Source organism: Pinus tabuliformis, chromosome 2_2, assembly GCF_031772625.1.
Source record: "Pinus tabuliformis cultivar Carrire ecotype Pingquan chromosome 2_2, CPIR1, whole genome shotgun sequence".
Classification (NCBI taxonomy): domain Eukaryota; kingdom Viridiplantae; phylum Streptophyta; class Pinopsida; order Pinales; family Pinaceae; genus Pinus; species Pinus tabuliformis.
The window spans coordinates 815396484-815413820 of record NC_142300.1 but is presented as its reverse complement, the minus strand read 5'-3'; the positions used below and the strand labels follow the sequence as shown (position 1 = coordinate 815413820).

At 35.3% G+C, this 17337-nt stretch overlaps 1 protein-coding gene across 6 annotated transcripts; it reads right to left on the bottom strand.

Annotated features, from left to right (window-relative positions):
• Positions 1-6247: 6247 nt before the first annotated feature.
• LOC149195463 (uncharacterized) lies at positions 6248-14500 on the bottom strand. 6 transcript variants are annotated; one of them, XM_089405319.1, is made up of 11 exons: positions 13707-14500; positions 13053-13531; positions 12765-12920; positions 11999-12656; positions 11402-11893; positions 10142-11335; positions 9362-10008; positions 9169-9270; positions 8769-9052; positions 6640-6803; positions 6248-6552 (listed from the first exon to the last, which is right to left on the bottom strand). In XM_089405319.1, the coding sequence occupies exons 1-4, from the start codon at positions 13831-13833 to the stop codon at positions 12252-12254; spliced, it is 1167 nt and encodes a 388-aa protein (XP_089261445.1). In that variant the 5' UTR covers positions 13834-14500; the 3' UTR covers positions 6248-6552; positions 6640-6803; positions 8769-9052; positions 9169-9270; positions 9362-10008; positions 10142-11335; positions 11402-11893; positions 11999-12251. The 6 variants fall into 6 exon arrangements, with proteins under 6 accessions (XP_089261445.1, XP_089261446.1, XP_089261447.1 ...); XM_089405320.1 differs by having other exon boundaries at positions 6715-6803; XM_089405321.1 differs by having other exon boundaries at positions 9172-9270.
• Positions 14501-17337: the final 2837 nt, after the last annotated feature.

Sequence of the window (17337 nt, the reverse complement as noted above, 5' to 3'; positions counted from 1 at the left end):
TGCATCACCTGAAATATATTTTTGTGTTTATATAGTTTTTTGTACTTAACATAATTTGTATTACAAATGTGAAAGTTATGGTGTAGTGTGAGACATATGTTTGAAAGAAATAATAATCATATTGAAAGCTTTGAGAAAGTATTAAAACCTAGGTAAGAAAGTAATAATAATGATATTGAAAGATTTGAGAAAGTATTAAAGTCTAGGTAAGAAAATAATAATAATCATATTCAAAGCTTTTAAGAAAATACTAAAGTCTAGGTAAGAAAATGATAATAATCATATTGAAAGCTTTGTTGAGAAAGTATTAAAGTCTACGTAAGAAAATAATAATAATCATATTGAAAGCTTTGAGAAAGTATTAAAGTCTACGTAATAACTCATTATAAAATCTAGGTAATAAGTCATTATATATTGAGAAAGTAATAATAATCATATTGAAAGCTTGAACCGGGATGCGGGTGACAATCAAGGTAATTAATGAAGATTATATTGGTAGGCGGCGAGAGGACGAGCCCCATGGTCGTCAGCGTTCCACCCCAAACCAGTCTGAGCCGAATTCATGGCCTTATGCAAGCAGTATTTATGAATTCTTGGGCCAAGAACTGGCCATTATGTGCCTAGAAATGGACTCCCCTCGCCATACTGTTTTCTCTCCTCCCCTGCTCCATTGCAATTGCCTGCCCCAATCTGCTGAACTCTGCTCTCGCACTGTCACCGGGAGTCATTGCTGGTTAGTGAGCTGTGTTGATCTTGGCAATGGGTATCACTACTCCCATTCCAGGCTTTGTAATTTAACCTCCGCCCAGCTGTCCCCTATTCCTCCTCTGCTCAATTCCTCTGCCATTTCTCCCTCTGAAAACTTTGCCAGGCATTCCGTCATGTTTCGTCATCGCATGAGGAGCCGTTGAGGTGGTACTCGGGGTGGCAGCGCCCACCCTCAGGCGATGCCAAGTCCTAAACCCGCCGCCCCCTCTCCTTTCCCGGAACTTTCTTACCCCCATAGCTCTGTTTTGGGCAAGTATCCTAATACCCGCAATGGTCAGGGATGCGAATAGTTTCCAGGTGGTGGCCAAACGATGTCGCGGTTCACACTGCTAACTTCCATTTGCCCCCTCACCCAGCTCCCCACTTGACCCAATTCAGATTCTGCAGCGACCTGAACAGACCGATGATTACTGCCACCATCACCATCGTTTTCACTAAAGAAAATGAGCTGCAAGCCGCCTCGACGGGAAGTACTGAAGCGTAGCGAGAGGAGGTTCACAGACACAGGAATGGTTGAGATACTGGAAAGCATCCGTTAGACGAGGAAATGGATGCTCTACATGGCAAGGCCATGGGTGACGGTCAGCATGCAGCGGGAGGAAGTTCTGGAGCCATGCGACCACCAAGTGACAGCATGACTGACGCGTTGGCTTCGCCTGCAGCTGTTGGCAGTTGTGGTGGCGACGAACATATGTGTGGGCCACACAGCGATGTGTCGAAGGAGGATGATTGGTATCAGTATGCGTGTCCAGTTGAAGAGATACCCGTCCTGGACGAGTTCAAATGACGACGCATGGAAGCCAGGTGTCACCAGATGAGGTCTCCTTTGCTGACTGGTCATTTACTGTTATGTTTATTCTGCTGGAGCTTTTCTGGGTTTATGTTTGTCTCGTTGGAACTTCTCTTGTTTTGTTTTTTCCTGCCTTAAAGACTGATATCCCATATCTGGGTATTTTTTGTCTTTGCGGACTGGTTTCCCCAACGATAGGGCAGTCAAGGTATTCTCTAATAAACAATGTTCAGCACTGCTGAGGCCTGAGCCTCATTGTACTCATATTTTGTTACATATTAATAGATTAACTTTACTTAGAGAAAAAAATAAAAAATAATATATATATATATATATTGAAAGCTTGGGAAAGTAATAATAATCATATTGAAAGCTTTGAGAAAGTATTAAAGTCTGAGTAATAAAATAATAATCATATTGAAAGCTTTGAGAAAATATTAAAGTCCAGGGAATAACTCATTACATATTGAGAAAGTAATAATAATCATAATTATATATTGAGAAAGTAATAATAATCATATTGAAAGCTTTGAGAAAGTATTAAAGTCCAGGTAATAAAACAATAGTCATATTGAAAGCTTTGAACTCATGTATAACAAATTCAAAATAAAATAATAAAATAAATTCAAAGCTCATAAAATAATAAAATAAAGTCTTGGTGATAAAATAATAATCATATTGAAAGCTTTGATAAAGTATTAAAGTCTAGGTAATAACTCGTTATATATTGAGAAAGTAATAATAATCCTATTGAAAGCTTTGAGAAAATATTAGAGCCTAGGTAGTAAGAAAATAATCATATTGAAAGCTTTGAACATATGTATAACAAATTCAAAATAAAATAATAAAATAAATTCAAAACTCAAAAAAAAAAAAAAAAAATCAAAGCTCATGTGAGTTTCAAACAAATTCAAAGCAATTGAAGGTTTAAAAATAAAGGTTAGGTAATAAAATAAAATAAATTCAAAGTTCATGTGAATTAGGTAATAAAATAAAATAAATTCAAAGCTCATGTGAATTAGGTAATAAGGTAATAGTAATAAAATAAATGAGGTTTATAAAAAAAAGTTATTTGTTAGGTAATAGTAATAAAATAAATGAGGCTTATAAAATAAATTCAAGTGAGTTGGGTAATAAAATAATAATTATATACCAACCTCGTATAATAATAATAATCATATACCTCATGTGAGTTAGGTAATAAAATAAACCTCACGTGAGTTAGGTAATAAAGTAATAATCATATACCAATCTCATATGAGTTAGGTAATAATAATAATCATATATAAATGAGGTCTATAAAATCAATTTAAACTTCATGTGAGTTAGGTAATAAAATAATAATTATATACCAACTTCGTATAATAATAATAATCATATACCTCATGTGAGTTAGGTAATAAAATAAATGAGGTTTAAAAAATAAATTTAAACCTCATGTGAGTTAGGTAATAAAGTAATAATCATATACCAATCTCATATGAGTTAGGTAATAATAATAATCATATATAAATGAGGTCTACAAATCAATTTAAACTTCATGTGAGTTAGGTAATAAAATAATAATTATATACCAATCTCATATAATAATAATAATCATATACCTCATGTGAGTTAGGTAATAAAATAAATGAGGTTTATAAAATAAATTCAAATCTCATGTAAGATACGTAATAAAATAATAATCATATACCAATCTCATGTGAGTTCGGTAATAATAATAATCATATACTATTAGGTAGTAAAATAAAATAATAAAATAAATTTAAAGCTCATGCGAGTTCAGTAATAAAATAAATTCAAAGCTCATGTGAGATGGGTAATAAAATAATAATCATATACCTCATGTGAGTTAGGTAATAAAATAAATTCAAACCTCATGTTAATAAAATAATAATCATATACCACATGTGAGTTAGGTAATAAAACAAATTCAAACTTCATGTGAGTTAAGTAATAAAATATGATTAGAGCCCATGTATAACAAGATAAATTCAAACTTCATGTAAGTTAGGTAATAAAATATGATTAGAGCCCATGTATAACAAGATAACATCAAACCACATGTGAGTCAGGTAATAAAATAAATGAAGTTAAATATCATTAGAGCCCTTGTACAACAAGATAAATTCAAACCTCATGTGAGTTATGTAATTAACTAATAATCATATTTTGAGTTAGGTAATAAAATGAATTCAAACCTCATATGACTTGGGGAAATAAAATATGATTAGAGCCCATGTATAACAAGATAAATTCAAACCTCATTTGATTTGGGTAATAAAATAAATTCAAACATCATGTGAATTAGGTAATAGTAATAAAAGAATAATCATATTGAGTTACGTAATAAAATAAATTCAAACATTACGTGAGTTAGGTAATAGTAATAAAATAATAATCATATTTAAGTAATAAAATAAATTCAAACTAAACATGAGTTAGGTAATAAAATAAATTGAGTTAAGTAATAAAATAAACTCAAATCTAGATAATAAAATTAAATTAAAGCTCATGTATAACAAGATAAATTCCTAGATAAATTCAAATTTTTATCTAACCTCGTGAGTTAGGTAGTAAAATAAATTCAATCATGTGAATTAAGTAATAATAATAAAATCAAAAAATTGGAGCGCAAAATAAAATCAAAACTTGTATACAAGATGAATTCAAACCCATGTGAATTAAGTAAATTAACTTAAAAAAATGTAATAAATTAACGAAGCATAAAATAATATAATAATTAATCATAACAAAACGTTATTAATAATTGGTGATAGTAAAACCTTTCAACCTAACCCAAACTTATGACAAGATGAATGTCAAAACACAAACCTCTTGTGATTTGGATGAATTAAATAACATACACGTTAACCAAAACCCAAGCTAATCTAGGACGCTGTCGCTAATCCAAACCTAAAGCAAACTCAGAATGTTATTATCAAAAAATAAAATAATGTTTAATAAACAAAATTAAAAGCAAACTCAGAATGTTATTATCAAAAAAATAAAATAATGTAATAAACAAAATTACCGTTGCAAACCTAAAATTATGTTATTTAAGAATAAAATAAACCCAAGCTAATCACAACCCAGAGCGAACCCAGCATGCTATTAACAAAGAATAAAATAATGTAATAAATAAAAGTACCATCGCCCACCAGGATAATGTTATAAAAAAACAAAATAATGTAATAAATATAATTCTCGCTGTCAAACTCTCCACATTATCGTGGCCTGTCCACATCATGGCAGGCCCGTGAACTCATCAACTATCCACATCATCGTGGCACTTGGCTTTAGAAGGGCCAATGTGGAAATTGGACCACTAAAGTTTATAAGATAATAAAAATTAAAAATTAAATAAATAAATAAAACATAAAAATAAAAATTAGCTTAAATCCAGAAGAATCTGAAAATTAGATTAAAAATTATATTAATTTTTAACAATACTTATATGAAAATATGTTTTAAATAAATGATGCTTTAAACTATAAAATATTATAATTAATGTCATGCTATTCCTAAATGAAGATAGAGCCTAAGGTGCAATAATTAAATTAACAAAAAAATAATAACAGTTTTAAAATAAAGTGATCATTATAGGATAGACATGTCCATTATTAAAATTTAGCCCTGCTTCCACTCATCAAATCTGATCATGTGCTCGTATATGCCATGTTTCAACAACACAGAGTGGACTTGCCAATAAATTTCTGGACCTGCTCCGACAGTGATGCGATGAGAAACACAAGAACCCAAATAGGGAACAAGTGAAAATATACTCAAAATTTTGTAAATGAAAAAAATACAATACATTTTTGATATTAAATTTTTTTTTTCAAATATGTTTTTAGGGGCGTTGGGAAGAGTAAAAAAAAGCAGTTGTCTATAACGCGATTTTTTGAAAATCTTTTCAGCGGGTTTTTCCGGTCGAAATCCCGCAGGAATTTATTGGAATCGCAAGTTTGATAGCTAGTTTCTGCACAATGAAAGCGTCCCAGGGATTTTCTAGGGTGCTGAATCCATATATGCAGTTAAAAAACCATTTTAACTGCAACAAATCAAGATTTAACCTCAATTTCTTCTGCCGGATTCCGTCACCGGAATCTCCAAAAAGTCGACATTATAAACAACTCCAAAAAAAAGCATGGCCTTCAAAGACAATAGAGAAAGTTATGCAGATATGCTGGCATTTAGCTCTTGGGATAATCTATTTAGCCAACCGTTTGTCCAAAAACTGGGAGCATTTATTGTGAAGCTTCACAGAAAAATATGACCAAATACATCAGGCAGATGAAGAAGCAATCTGTCCCATAAAAAGTAAAATAGATGAAGAAGCAATCTGTCCCATACAAAGTAAAATAGCAGATGAAAAAACAATCTATCCCATAGAATACTTTTTTTCCTTCTTTAATATTCTTTTCATAGAAAAAAACATACCACACCAATTCCTTCCTTCCTAAAGATTCTTTTCATAGAAAAAACATACCACACAATTATGTTTTTGGAAAATTTTAGTATCCATACATCAAATCCCCCTTCCTTCCTAATGAAAAATTTTAGTATCCATACATCAAATCCCCCTTCCTTCCTAATGATTCTTTTCATAGAAAAAAACATACCACACCAATTATGTTTTTGGAAAATTTTAGTATCCATACATCAAATCCCCGTGACTGTCATGTGTAGCATTTGGCACTACTATACAAGAAGTAGATGAGGTTCCGTCTTATTATTCTTCTCTGATCGTACCTGTGTAACAGGCCTTGACAGAAGAGAAGCCACTTTCGCCTTCAGAAGATAGCCCACCTTCATCTTCACTTTCAAGGAAGAACTCGAAACCGTAGCAGTGGTCGCACATTTCCTCTAAGAGGGATCCAGTTTCATTACTAAGACCTTCGGTAATTGCCTTGGCCATTATGTCGCAATTTTTCATTAATTGCGATTCAGCTTGCTCCAGCCTGTCCTTGTTGACGGCAGCTACATCAAACCTGCCAATAGTAAAAACTAGCATTAGGAATTTTTTTAAGTCCTGTTTGTAATCAGAGTTTTCGAAATTTATTTACGCCGGGCTCTACCTTCGACACAAATCAACGAACCGGCTTCTTTGTTCTAAAGATTTATTTGATTGGATAGAAGTTCCAGTTGCATACATAGTCATAACTCACGACTTTTAGGGTTGTCTTTAGTGTGATTTTTTTGGTGCTCCAGCCTGTCCTTATTGACGGCAGTTGCATCAAACCTGCCAATAGTAAAAACTAGCATGAGGAATTTTTTTTTAAAGTCTTTTTGTAATCAGAGTTTTCAAAATTTATTTAAGCCTGGCTCTACTGTAATACAAATCAACGAACTGGCTTTTTTTATTTATTTGATTGAATAGAAGGCCGGGCAGCATATAGAATCATAACTCACAACTTTTAGAGTTGTCTTCAGTGTGATTTTTAATTTTTAGAGTTGGATTTTTTTAATCTAATTTCTCTAAAATCCGGTAGGAATTTATTGAAATCACAAGCTTGATGGGTAACCCCTGCACATTTGAAATGCCTTAAAGATTTTTCAGGGTGCTGAATCCATATATACAATCAAAAAACAAGTTTAAATAACACAATTTAAAATTTCACTTCATTTTTAAGAATTTTTCAAGGTACAATCAAAAATTAATTTATATAACAAAATTTAAAATTTCACTTCATTTTTTTCATCATATTCCAGCACCAAAAAAATATCGAAAAAATCTCACCAAAAACAACTCCACCACCTTTTATATGCCACCACCTTTTATCTGGCATATAATTTGTTTAGACTTTTATATGCCACCACCTTTTATCTGGCATATAATTTGTTTCTAACATTGTTTTACAACCCAGCCGAGTCAACTCCGAAACGGTCGTTTCGAACCGAGCCATTACCAAAATCTTTGACCCGGCCAGCAACCCGGCTCGGTTGACTGAGTCAACTATGACTCGGCCGAGTCATAGTTGACTCGGTCAACCCGGCCGGGTCAGTATTGACTCGGCCGAGTCAATGAAACTACAGCTGGGCAGCGTAAAACATGAAATTTATTCATTTTTTTGTGATTTTTGGTAAAGTTAAAGAACTACAAGTTCTTTTTGAGACAATATTTCAGGATTATGAGAGTTGAGACATAAGATCTTGATAAATTACACCTCAGATTTGAAAGAAGCTTAAAGTCTGTACATAAAATGTTTGGGGTCAAGGATAAATTTAATGAAACTTTATTATCAAGAATAGAAATGATAGTCAGATGTCCTTTTTTTCTTAACAGAAATACATTTATATTATATTAGGAAGGTTTCCCTGTCACACACACATATCTTTGTTTGTTTAAAATTCAAAAAATACGTCTTATATATACACACAAAAATATTTACAATCAGAGAACCAAAAGTTATAAGGTATATACAATGAGCTTGATAGCTTCCTCTGAAGAGCCACTAAAGCAGAACTAAAAGTAGAGTACTTTATCCTATCCAAAAATTGGGCATCTTTGATCAACAAAGCTCCTTTTTCCAACAACTAATGACAAACTGCATCATTCCTTACAAAACTGAAAGCAGACAAAGAGCTAGCCTAATGTTCAAAAACAAAATTACACCCAAGTTTCAATAAAACAAATAGCACCACAATAATCAAAGTTCTTTAACTTTACCAAAGGCTACTGAATTTAACTTGTCTTCCGTTTCGGCAATAGATGACCTTGGCTCCTCTGGCAGTAGCTACTAGCCAGTAGTACTAGTATTGGAGTCTGGTCACCATCACAGTTTACTTTTGTTGTAGAGGCCATTTCTAGCCTCCTTGGTTATTTGTATTTTGTTTTGAGTCTTTGATCATGTATGACAGTTGACTATGTATTGCCATTGGGTACCATTTTGATATAATGGATTGGTTCATGAGCCTACTTTGATCATATGTTGTCTTCCATCTATATTATAATGCTGTGTGTTTGGAAACATGAATGAAAATCTTTAAAATTATGTTTAAAATATTTAAAATTATGTTTTTTTATAAAAAAAATAAATATTTAATGTATTTTTTACAACGACCGAGTCATTGAAATCGAGCCAGCCGAGTCATTACCGAGTCGGAGTCGGAGTCGGAGTCGATCCTCGGCCGAGTCGGAGTCGGAGTTGTAAAACATTGGTTTCTAAACACCACTATTGCTAACATTAAAGTGTCCAGTACTCACCAGGCAAATTTGGATTGATCAATTTGAGTACAGCACTTGATCTTTCTCCACAACCCAGGCTTTTGATTTAACTGCCGAGTATATTTGGCCAATCTAAACATCTTGTCTAAAACGAACAGGCACTCAATTCGGTTGGCAGAAACAGTTTGAAATCTCTCCAGAGCATCCGCCACTGCAAGAAGACCTGCAATAGCCCAGTTTGCCTCTTTTATACCCCTCAGCAAACTGTGAATGACGATCGTCCGGTTATCTTTTTCTTCAGGATGACCAGAAATAACATCTTTCTGAAAACCATAATAGATGAATTTGTATTAAATATTTGACATAGAGGTTGGACATGATCCAGCAATGAATTTCATGTTAGGACAAAAAAACATCAATTGGGAGGTTTAATACGGACAACCCAATCGTCCACAGCTCTCTCTGACAGGAAATTCTTTAGCCTACGGAAGCTTCTGGAAGTCGGGCAACTGACCTTTGGCTGGGACCACTTTTTCCCCTCCTATTAGGAAATAAGAAGTGAAAAGTCGTTATGTTAATAGAAGATAATATGATTCAGAAATCTGAGGGATACCAAATAAAAACCAATCTACCTTGTTGAATTTGAAAAGCTGATAAAGTTCCACTCCCCAAAGTTCAGATATGTATCGTGTTTTTCTTGCTCAACTGCTGCAGCGGATGCTGTTTGCGTGTTCTTTATAAAGCTGTCAGAGACCCCTGGGTACTGATCATGTATTGCTTTTCCTCCTCCTAAATCCTTCATCATTACCTATATGCATCGCTGTGCTCTATCTTTCCTATCTGGTCGGAAAATGGACCGGAAAATCTCTCCTCTGAAAGCTGCAACCATTTCGCCCCCCTCGTCCATGAAGGCACTTCAGGCTTAGTTTGAACAGAATGTAACAGACTTTTCAGTTCAAATAACTGCTTATTGCTTTCGTCCATTCCGTTAATTTCTTCTTCCAAATGGTGAAGCCGCATTGAAAATTTCAGAGTTTCACGCATTGATAAATTTAACAAAGAAATCCCTTCCATCTCAGTTGTAATTTCCAATGGATAATAATAATCCTTGTAAATTTTTTCAGTGAAGTAAAACCTACTCATAATAGTACGGCCAATCTGAATAATGTGAATGCGGTCCCTGAACTGCTCCATTGCATTCCATATGGAACAATATTACCTCCTTATCATTCCCGTGATACCAGCATAGCAATTTTCCTTGAAAAAATAGTTTTTTCACCTACACGTAAAGAAAGAACAAAATAAAAATTATATTTGAAAATCAATTACCTGTCATCTATTCATTATTATTTTTCCCTTTATTATCATTGTTAAAAATATATAATAATGAAAAAACAAGTAAAATTATTTACCTGAACTGACACACTTTCTAAGTGGTTGAAAAGAAAGTCTGAAGTGGACATCTTCCTTAGTTGTTCCCATTCTTCTTTTCTGGATTCTTCAATTTTTTCAGACATAGTAGGAAAAGCTTTTACTCCCCATCTTACTTGATATGATGCACTTTGTAGATGGTTAAGAGAACCTTAAACGACTATCCCCTGTCTACAAGGGATATAGAAGGTCTATAAAAGGTGATTCTCCCGCCGTTTGGTTCTACAATCCAATTTATCCAGTTTATAGTTGGATACCATTTTTCAGACACATCACTTTCTCCCCATCCACACTGGTTCTCAAAAAAGAACTCGACTACTCTTGTTATTACCGTCCATGAATTTTGGAGAACAAACCAAGGAACTTCTCTTGAAAACTGCTCATATACATCAAATTCCCCGCTTGGCTTCACAAGAGGAATGGATATAATTTCAAGATCAAGTTTCTCTTTCTCTTTCTCGTTAAAGTACATTGCCTTCAAAAATGGAAGGCGAATGTCATAGAAGGAGTTGGGAGGCCTCATTTCTAAAAGAATAGTTTTCCCTTTCATTTTGTCAACTCCACACACAAGTAGTTTTCCGTTCGGAGTTTTCGGTTGGATTTGCAATTTGAAAAAGATAGTTCCTGCAAACCATTTACTAGGTCACCCAATTCAGGGAGATTTTTCAATTTTGAAAAGTTGACCAATCTTAGTATTCTCAAATGTCCAAGTTGTTGAAGATCCTTGGAAAAGATTTGAAATACATGAAAATGTGAATTCCATCAAATTCCATGTGTCTCAAACTGGAAGGCATCTATCTGCAAGTTATGTGCATGTGCTTAATACGTTACAATCCGATGAAACCATTAAAAGTAGTAAAACATTTACTTACGATAGAATCAATTTTCTCGGCAAAAGTGAATGGGAAATAGAATCACGTGCCTTAGATAGCTCGAAGTCATTGGGTTCATAACTGAGGTACATCAATTGCTTTAACTTTGACACATCATGAAACGGAAGCTGAGGAACTTTCGCTTCAAAAAATACCAACTCCTTAAATGTTTCACTGCACTTGCCCTCGACCTTTGCCAATTTCCCAAGTTGAAGAACTCTCAATGATTTATGCATTAAGTCGAATGTTTCTGCAGATATTTCCCTTGCATCCTAACCAGATGTCTTTTATCTGATGAACATTCTGCATGCCATTATAGAGTAAAGTTAAAATAAAAACAAACATGTATTTCGTTCATAGATTTGTTACCTCCTCTTGGAGGAACTCCTTAAGTTTGCTTGCACTAGTGAATGTCTTTCTCACTTTCTTTCCTTTTGACCCTTTCTTTGACATTTGGCGAGCGAGTGTTAAGATGAAACGCCATTTGTGGTTCTAGTGACAAGTGCTCTGCTTTCTAACATTTCCATCTTATCTTTTCCCACAATATCTTCCACACTGTCCCAAGCCCATCCTTTGAAAAATGAACAGAAGTCTAAAAATGGACCTTTACAATGAGGGGGAAGAGCATCGTGGGCAAAGGCGTAGCGCATCTCCTCAAAGGCCTCACTCGGCCATTTATCTTTCTGAAGCACCAGTGTAGAATAAGCTTCCTCCTTATTTTTTGCGCGACCTATGAATGGTGCTGTTAATGTTAACATGAGGGGAATTCTGCCACGTGTGTATGATGTCATTGGAAAAGATTTGAAATACATGAAAATGTGAACTTCCATCAAATTCCATGTGTCTCAAACGGGAAGGCATCTGCAAGTTATGTGCTTGATACGTTACAATCCTATGAAACCATTAAAAGTAGTAAAACATAATCAATTTTCTCAAGAAAAGTGAATGGGAAATAGAATCACTTGCCTTAGATAGATTGAAGTCATTGGGTTCATAACTGAGGTACCTCAATTGCTTTAACTTTGACACATCATGAAACGGAAGCTGGGGAACTTTCGCTTCAAAAATACCAACTCCTTAAATGTTTCACTGCACTTGCCCTCCACCTTTGCCAATTTCCCAAGTTGAAGAGCTCTCAGTGATTTATGCATTAAGTCGAGCGTCTCTGCATTAAATAGCTTGAAGTCATCGGGTTTATAATTGAGGTACCTCAATTGCTTTAACTTTGACACATCATGAAACGGAAGCTGGGAAACTTTCGCTTCAAAAATAGCAACTCCTTAAATGTTTCCCTGCACTTGCCCTCCAGCTTTGCCAATTTCCCAAGTTGAAGAACTCTCAATGATTTATGCATAAAGTCGAGCACAGAACGGTCAATCTGAGTACAGCACATGATCGCCCCTTCAACTATCAACGCTGTTGCATCTTGGATTACATCCTGCGTTTCTTTGGGGCTTTCTTTGAATCTTTTAACCAAAATCGCAACATAACTCATTTCTTTTATAAGAGTCCAACACTTTTCTTTGTTGGTGGAAAGATAGTCAAATCTTTCCAAAGTATATGCAACCACCAGAAGTCCTGTCTCCTTTAGGAATGTAGTAACAGGTCCAGATATAACATCTTTCTGAACACCATAAAGAAGAAGAGAAATTTGGGCTTTAAAATAATTATACTCTACATTCAGTTTTAGTTGCAAGTGATGAACATCTCAATGAGGACTAATTATACACACCAATTTAGAAGCAAAATCTAATGTCGATGACAGTAACTCCTTAAAGTTCTTCAAGTCGGTTCCCCATGACAATATGGCATTTAATTTGTTGAAGCCTGGAACATCAGGCCCAGGGAAATTGCTGGGATCCGATGCTTTTTTATTTCGAAGCATTTCCTAAGAAAAAACACGAAATGAATTTATATATTTCAAATCCGATATCACACAGTAATTATAATACTATCGAATAATATATTTCACAATCTAATTATAATATAATTCGGATGGATATGAAAGATTGTGATGTACCTCCTCTCTCAGTTTCAAAAGCTCAGATATGTGCTCCATAACGTTATCGAGATTGACATCTACTTTTTTCCGGTCGATTTCCTCAATATCTTTATGTAATATGGTGTTAATGACATCTGATTTAGTTGCGCCTCTGGAAGAGGAAGAGAACGGATCTTCATCACACCAGGGGGCTTCTGAAACGTTAAGATTGACATCCACGTCTTCTCCCTCATATTTCATTGAAACATTAGAAAATCCCGAGGATAAAGCTTCATCGCACTGGGGGGCTCCTTGTCCATTGAGATTGGCATTCACGTTTTTTCCCTCAGATTTCCGCAGAAGATTCCGAGATTCAGAGACTGGAGCTTTATAGCACTGATGGGTTCCTGAAACATTGAGATTGACATCAACATGTTCTATCTCATATTTCATTGAAACAACATTAGAAGATCCAGAGATTGGAGCTTCAGTGCCCTTGGGAGCTCCTGGAAGAGTTTCTGCACAATCACAATCGCCATCAGCATCAGTATTATAATTTGCAGAACCATGCGCTGATGGCCGCAAATTGTAGCAGCAGAAGCGCCTTCTGTGAAATGACTACATTATTCTTAATAATAATATCCATAACATAAACAAAAACAAACAATCTGTTGCGCTATCAAAACATTGTACCTATTGTATTATCAATTGCAGAAGGCCAGCTCCGAGTACCTGCTGAAGTGGGATCTTGTCCCTTTTCATCCGATGAAGCTGAAGAAAAGCAGGAGAAGCGCATGCAACAAGAGCGTTTGATTGCCATTTCTCCTCTTGAACACACAAAAATGAATGATGGTAGAAACAGACTCTTGCTCTTGGCTTACTTATGAAAAATGATAAACAGCAAATGCGATGTTTAGATCAAAGGCGTTCTTTTAAGGGAAGGATCCCCACCGACCTTAGTCTTCTGTCGAAGGCCACTCACAGTTATCCAGCTATTCATTGTGCAGACCCTCGTCTCCCAGGCAGGGCTTGGCTGGACGATGCGCTGGTCTGGGGTTCCACACACGGTTCTTAAGGCGTTCTTTTATGGGACGGATCACCACCGACCTTAGTCCTCTATCGAAGGCGACTCACAGTTAGCCAACTATTCATTGTGCAGGCCCTCGTTTACCAGGCAGGGCATGGCTGGACGATGCGCTGGTCTGGGGTTCCACACGCGGTTCTTCGATTTTGGAGGAATCGATATATTCAGGAGCATGGAAATATTCAGTGTAGGACGGGCAGTAAGCTTCAATACGCAAAGGAAAAGAAAACGCCCTCGGATATCTGACGTCTCTTACTCCCAGAGTATTCCAGTGGTGGATATCAAAGACCTCGATGGCCCTAACAGAGGCAACAACTTCAACGAGTCAACCGTGCTTGTGAGAAGGAATCAGATGGCTTTCCAGGTATATATATCAATCAAGGGTTAAATTTGACGGGTAACCCTACTCATACCTAAATTTTTAGGGTTAAATTTGACAGGTAACCCCATTCCACAGTAAATTTTTTCACTTTGTTGATGAACCTCAGCATCAGTTGGGCTGCTCTGGAAAAAGATTAATGACCTCCATAAAATTTGAACTAAACTTCAATTCCAAGGATTTACAACCACATTCAAACCCTTTCGTTTCGTCGCTCGCCTTCAGGTCTATAAATTATATCTCGGGAAAAGGGTTTCAAGTACTCTAAATGTTAATAGCTTAACTAAGAGCCTGTAAATACATATCAAATATATATATATATATACAAACGTGTGGATAATTTAGAAAAATGTTAAAGGATAGGCATATAAGAAAATTACAAGTTACATATATGAAGTGTTGATTTTAAAATAAATTGTATTTGACAGTTAAAAAAAGCTAAAACTTGTATACTCATATCAATTTTGAAGCTTGATATCAATCCCTTATTTATTATCCATTTTATTTTTCTATTTTCTAATCAACTAACACATTTATAGAAATTTGTTATATTTTATGGATAGGGGATAATTATAAAATATATTGATTTTCTTGTAAATGTTATTTACAATATATATATTTTTTTTGAGGAAAAATCGTAATTTTATTCAACTTGGAAACCAAGGAAAAAAATTAAGTTTGTAGATGTCTAAAAGCATTCATTTAGAATTTGCTAAGGCAGAACCATTTTTTAGTCGGTGCCCAGAAAACAAAAACCAAACAGAAAGGAGAACTTGGGACTAAGAAAAAATGCTTAGTTACCATTTTCTACCCTTCTTCTTCTCTACTTTTCGCCATCCTCCTTGATCAGGAATGGATGTTAAAATGATTAGCTAGTTCTCTTATGTTTTCCTCGACTATTCCTTATCTCAGTCTGAGCTGTCAGATGAATAAGGATGTTTGAATCCTCTGGTTTCCTTCTCCTTCTACATTGCTTGACCTGGATTTCCTTTTGTACTTCGATTTTGTGAACTTACTTCCATGATTCCTTCTTGGTTAGTTCCTTCATTTGTTGAAGGTGCTTGTGGGTTTAGGTTTTCCTCAATTATGGGATCCTCTTCCTCTTATTCATTGGGTTGTTGTGCTAGAAATTACCATCGCTTAGGCTTCTTAGCTGGGTTTTTTTCTTCCTGGGATCTTTCTTTGCCAAAGGACATGAGGATTGTAAATCTACAGTTTGTAGACAAAAGCGACACCTATATTTCATATTCTCATAATCTAAGAACTGAGTCCACCATTGATTGTTGTGTGTTAGAAGAATACGATTAGGTAGTCCTTTGCTGAGATCTACCTCTATGCAAATTCTAGAAAAAAAAATTATAAAATGCTTATTTTGTTCTTTGTGTATTTATCTTGATGTATCTCCCTAACATGTTACCAATTCCTTCTAGGACTTTTGGATGCTAGAAGTGAAGAGGTAAATTATGCAATCTTACCCAAAATGGCATTTTGGAGACCACCATTGAGTTGCCATCGAATTTTTGGAACCATGTGGTGATAAATAGTCACGCATTTCCCCAAAACCATGGACCCTCTTGTAAGACATATTCTCTAATCTTTGATTATTCAAATTTTACGATGAAGAATCCCCTAGAGCATAGGTGAACCTCACAATTTATTGTCCTAAGTCGTAAAAATCCACTGGAAAAGATCCACGAGTTTTGGCCAGTAACCATTAAACCTGCAAATGATTGTCCGGGATTGATAGGTTGTACTAAGATTAGTTATCTCTGTTAGATCTATTGCCATTTCTGGGATTTGATTCATCTACTCCCAATATAGGGCCTAGGAATGTTGAGAGTTTGTTCAAGTTTACCTAATGCATCAAATTTTCCTTTAAGGGTGTCTTTGAATGAAGTAGATCCATGCATTGGTCCCTTAAGATTACTAGATCCATATGAACTGCCCCCACAGCGTCAGGTTAATCATGATTGTGGAGTTTCGATCTATGCCATAGTCCTGTAGTTGTTGATCATCCTACATAGATCTACCGACATAGATCAAACTTTGTGACTCCATTGGAATACCATATCTGTTATGGATCTCCCTTCTCAAATCCCGTACCAAAAAGTCCTTTTGGGTTTGTGTAAAGATTTGGAATACTACACCCTTCCCCACAACATGTGCCTTCTCACATTTCTCTAATGAACACTAGTTGGGGAACAAATATGCCTCTATCCCAAATTCCATGGACCTTGGGGGGCCCTCCTTTCCATATTCATGGTATTCTACCAAGAATCGAGGTGCATAACCTAGGTCTAGTCTTGTACACAAGAGAGATGCCAAATCTATAAAAAGGCTAGGCGGATCTGCTACATAATCTATTTCCATCGGCAAAACCATGTCCCACCACCAATCTACTATCCTTTTTGCTTTGTCAGAAAGATTTATATCTTCAAGGGTGTGACTGCATAGATACGCAGAGGACCCATCATCATTGCTCGTATCTTCAGAGAAAAGTATAGATCTACAATCATCTCTACTCTGAGAAAGGAGATTTGCTAGATCTAGGTCGCCTGGAGAACAATCTGTCGAGAAACCCTTCCATTTACTTTCACAAATTTATGGCTGGTGGATCATCTTCACAGTCCTTGCCATATCCTTATTTGCCTCCATGCTCTTTGTTCCCTGAGAGTGACTGATACCACATCCTCCATGAAACTCGATATCACCATCGAAAAAAGGCTTTTGGCTATTCTTTAGAATTTCTAAAAGGTTGATTTGATCTGATCCATTTTGTATCAGGTCATTGCAGAAATGAGTGCCCTGGATGTCAAGGGTAGGTTAAGGAATGATGACGCCCTGAGATTTGCTGCCTAGAA

Coding starts and splice junctions, on each gene's coding strand:
- LOC149195463 (XM_089405319.1), bottom strand. CDS start 13,833: ATGGCAATCAAACGCTCTTGTTGCATGCGCTTCTCCTGCTTTTCTTCA. Junction 13,532..13,706: donor TGCAATTGATAATACAATAG/GTACAATGTTTT, acceptor GTGATTGTGCAG/AAACTCTTCCAGGAGCTCCC. Junction 12,657..12,764: donor TAGATTTTGCTTCTAAATTG/GTGTGTATAATT, acceptor TATGGTGTTCAG/AAAGATGTTATATCTGGACC.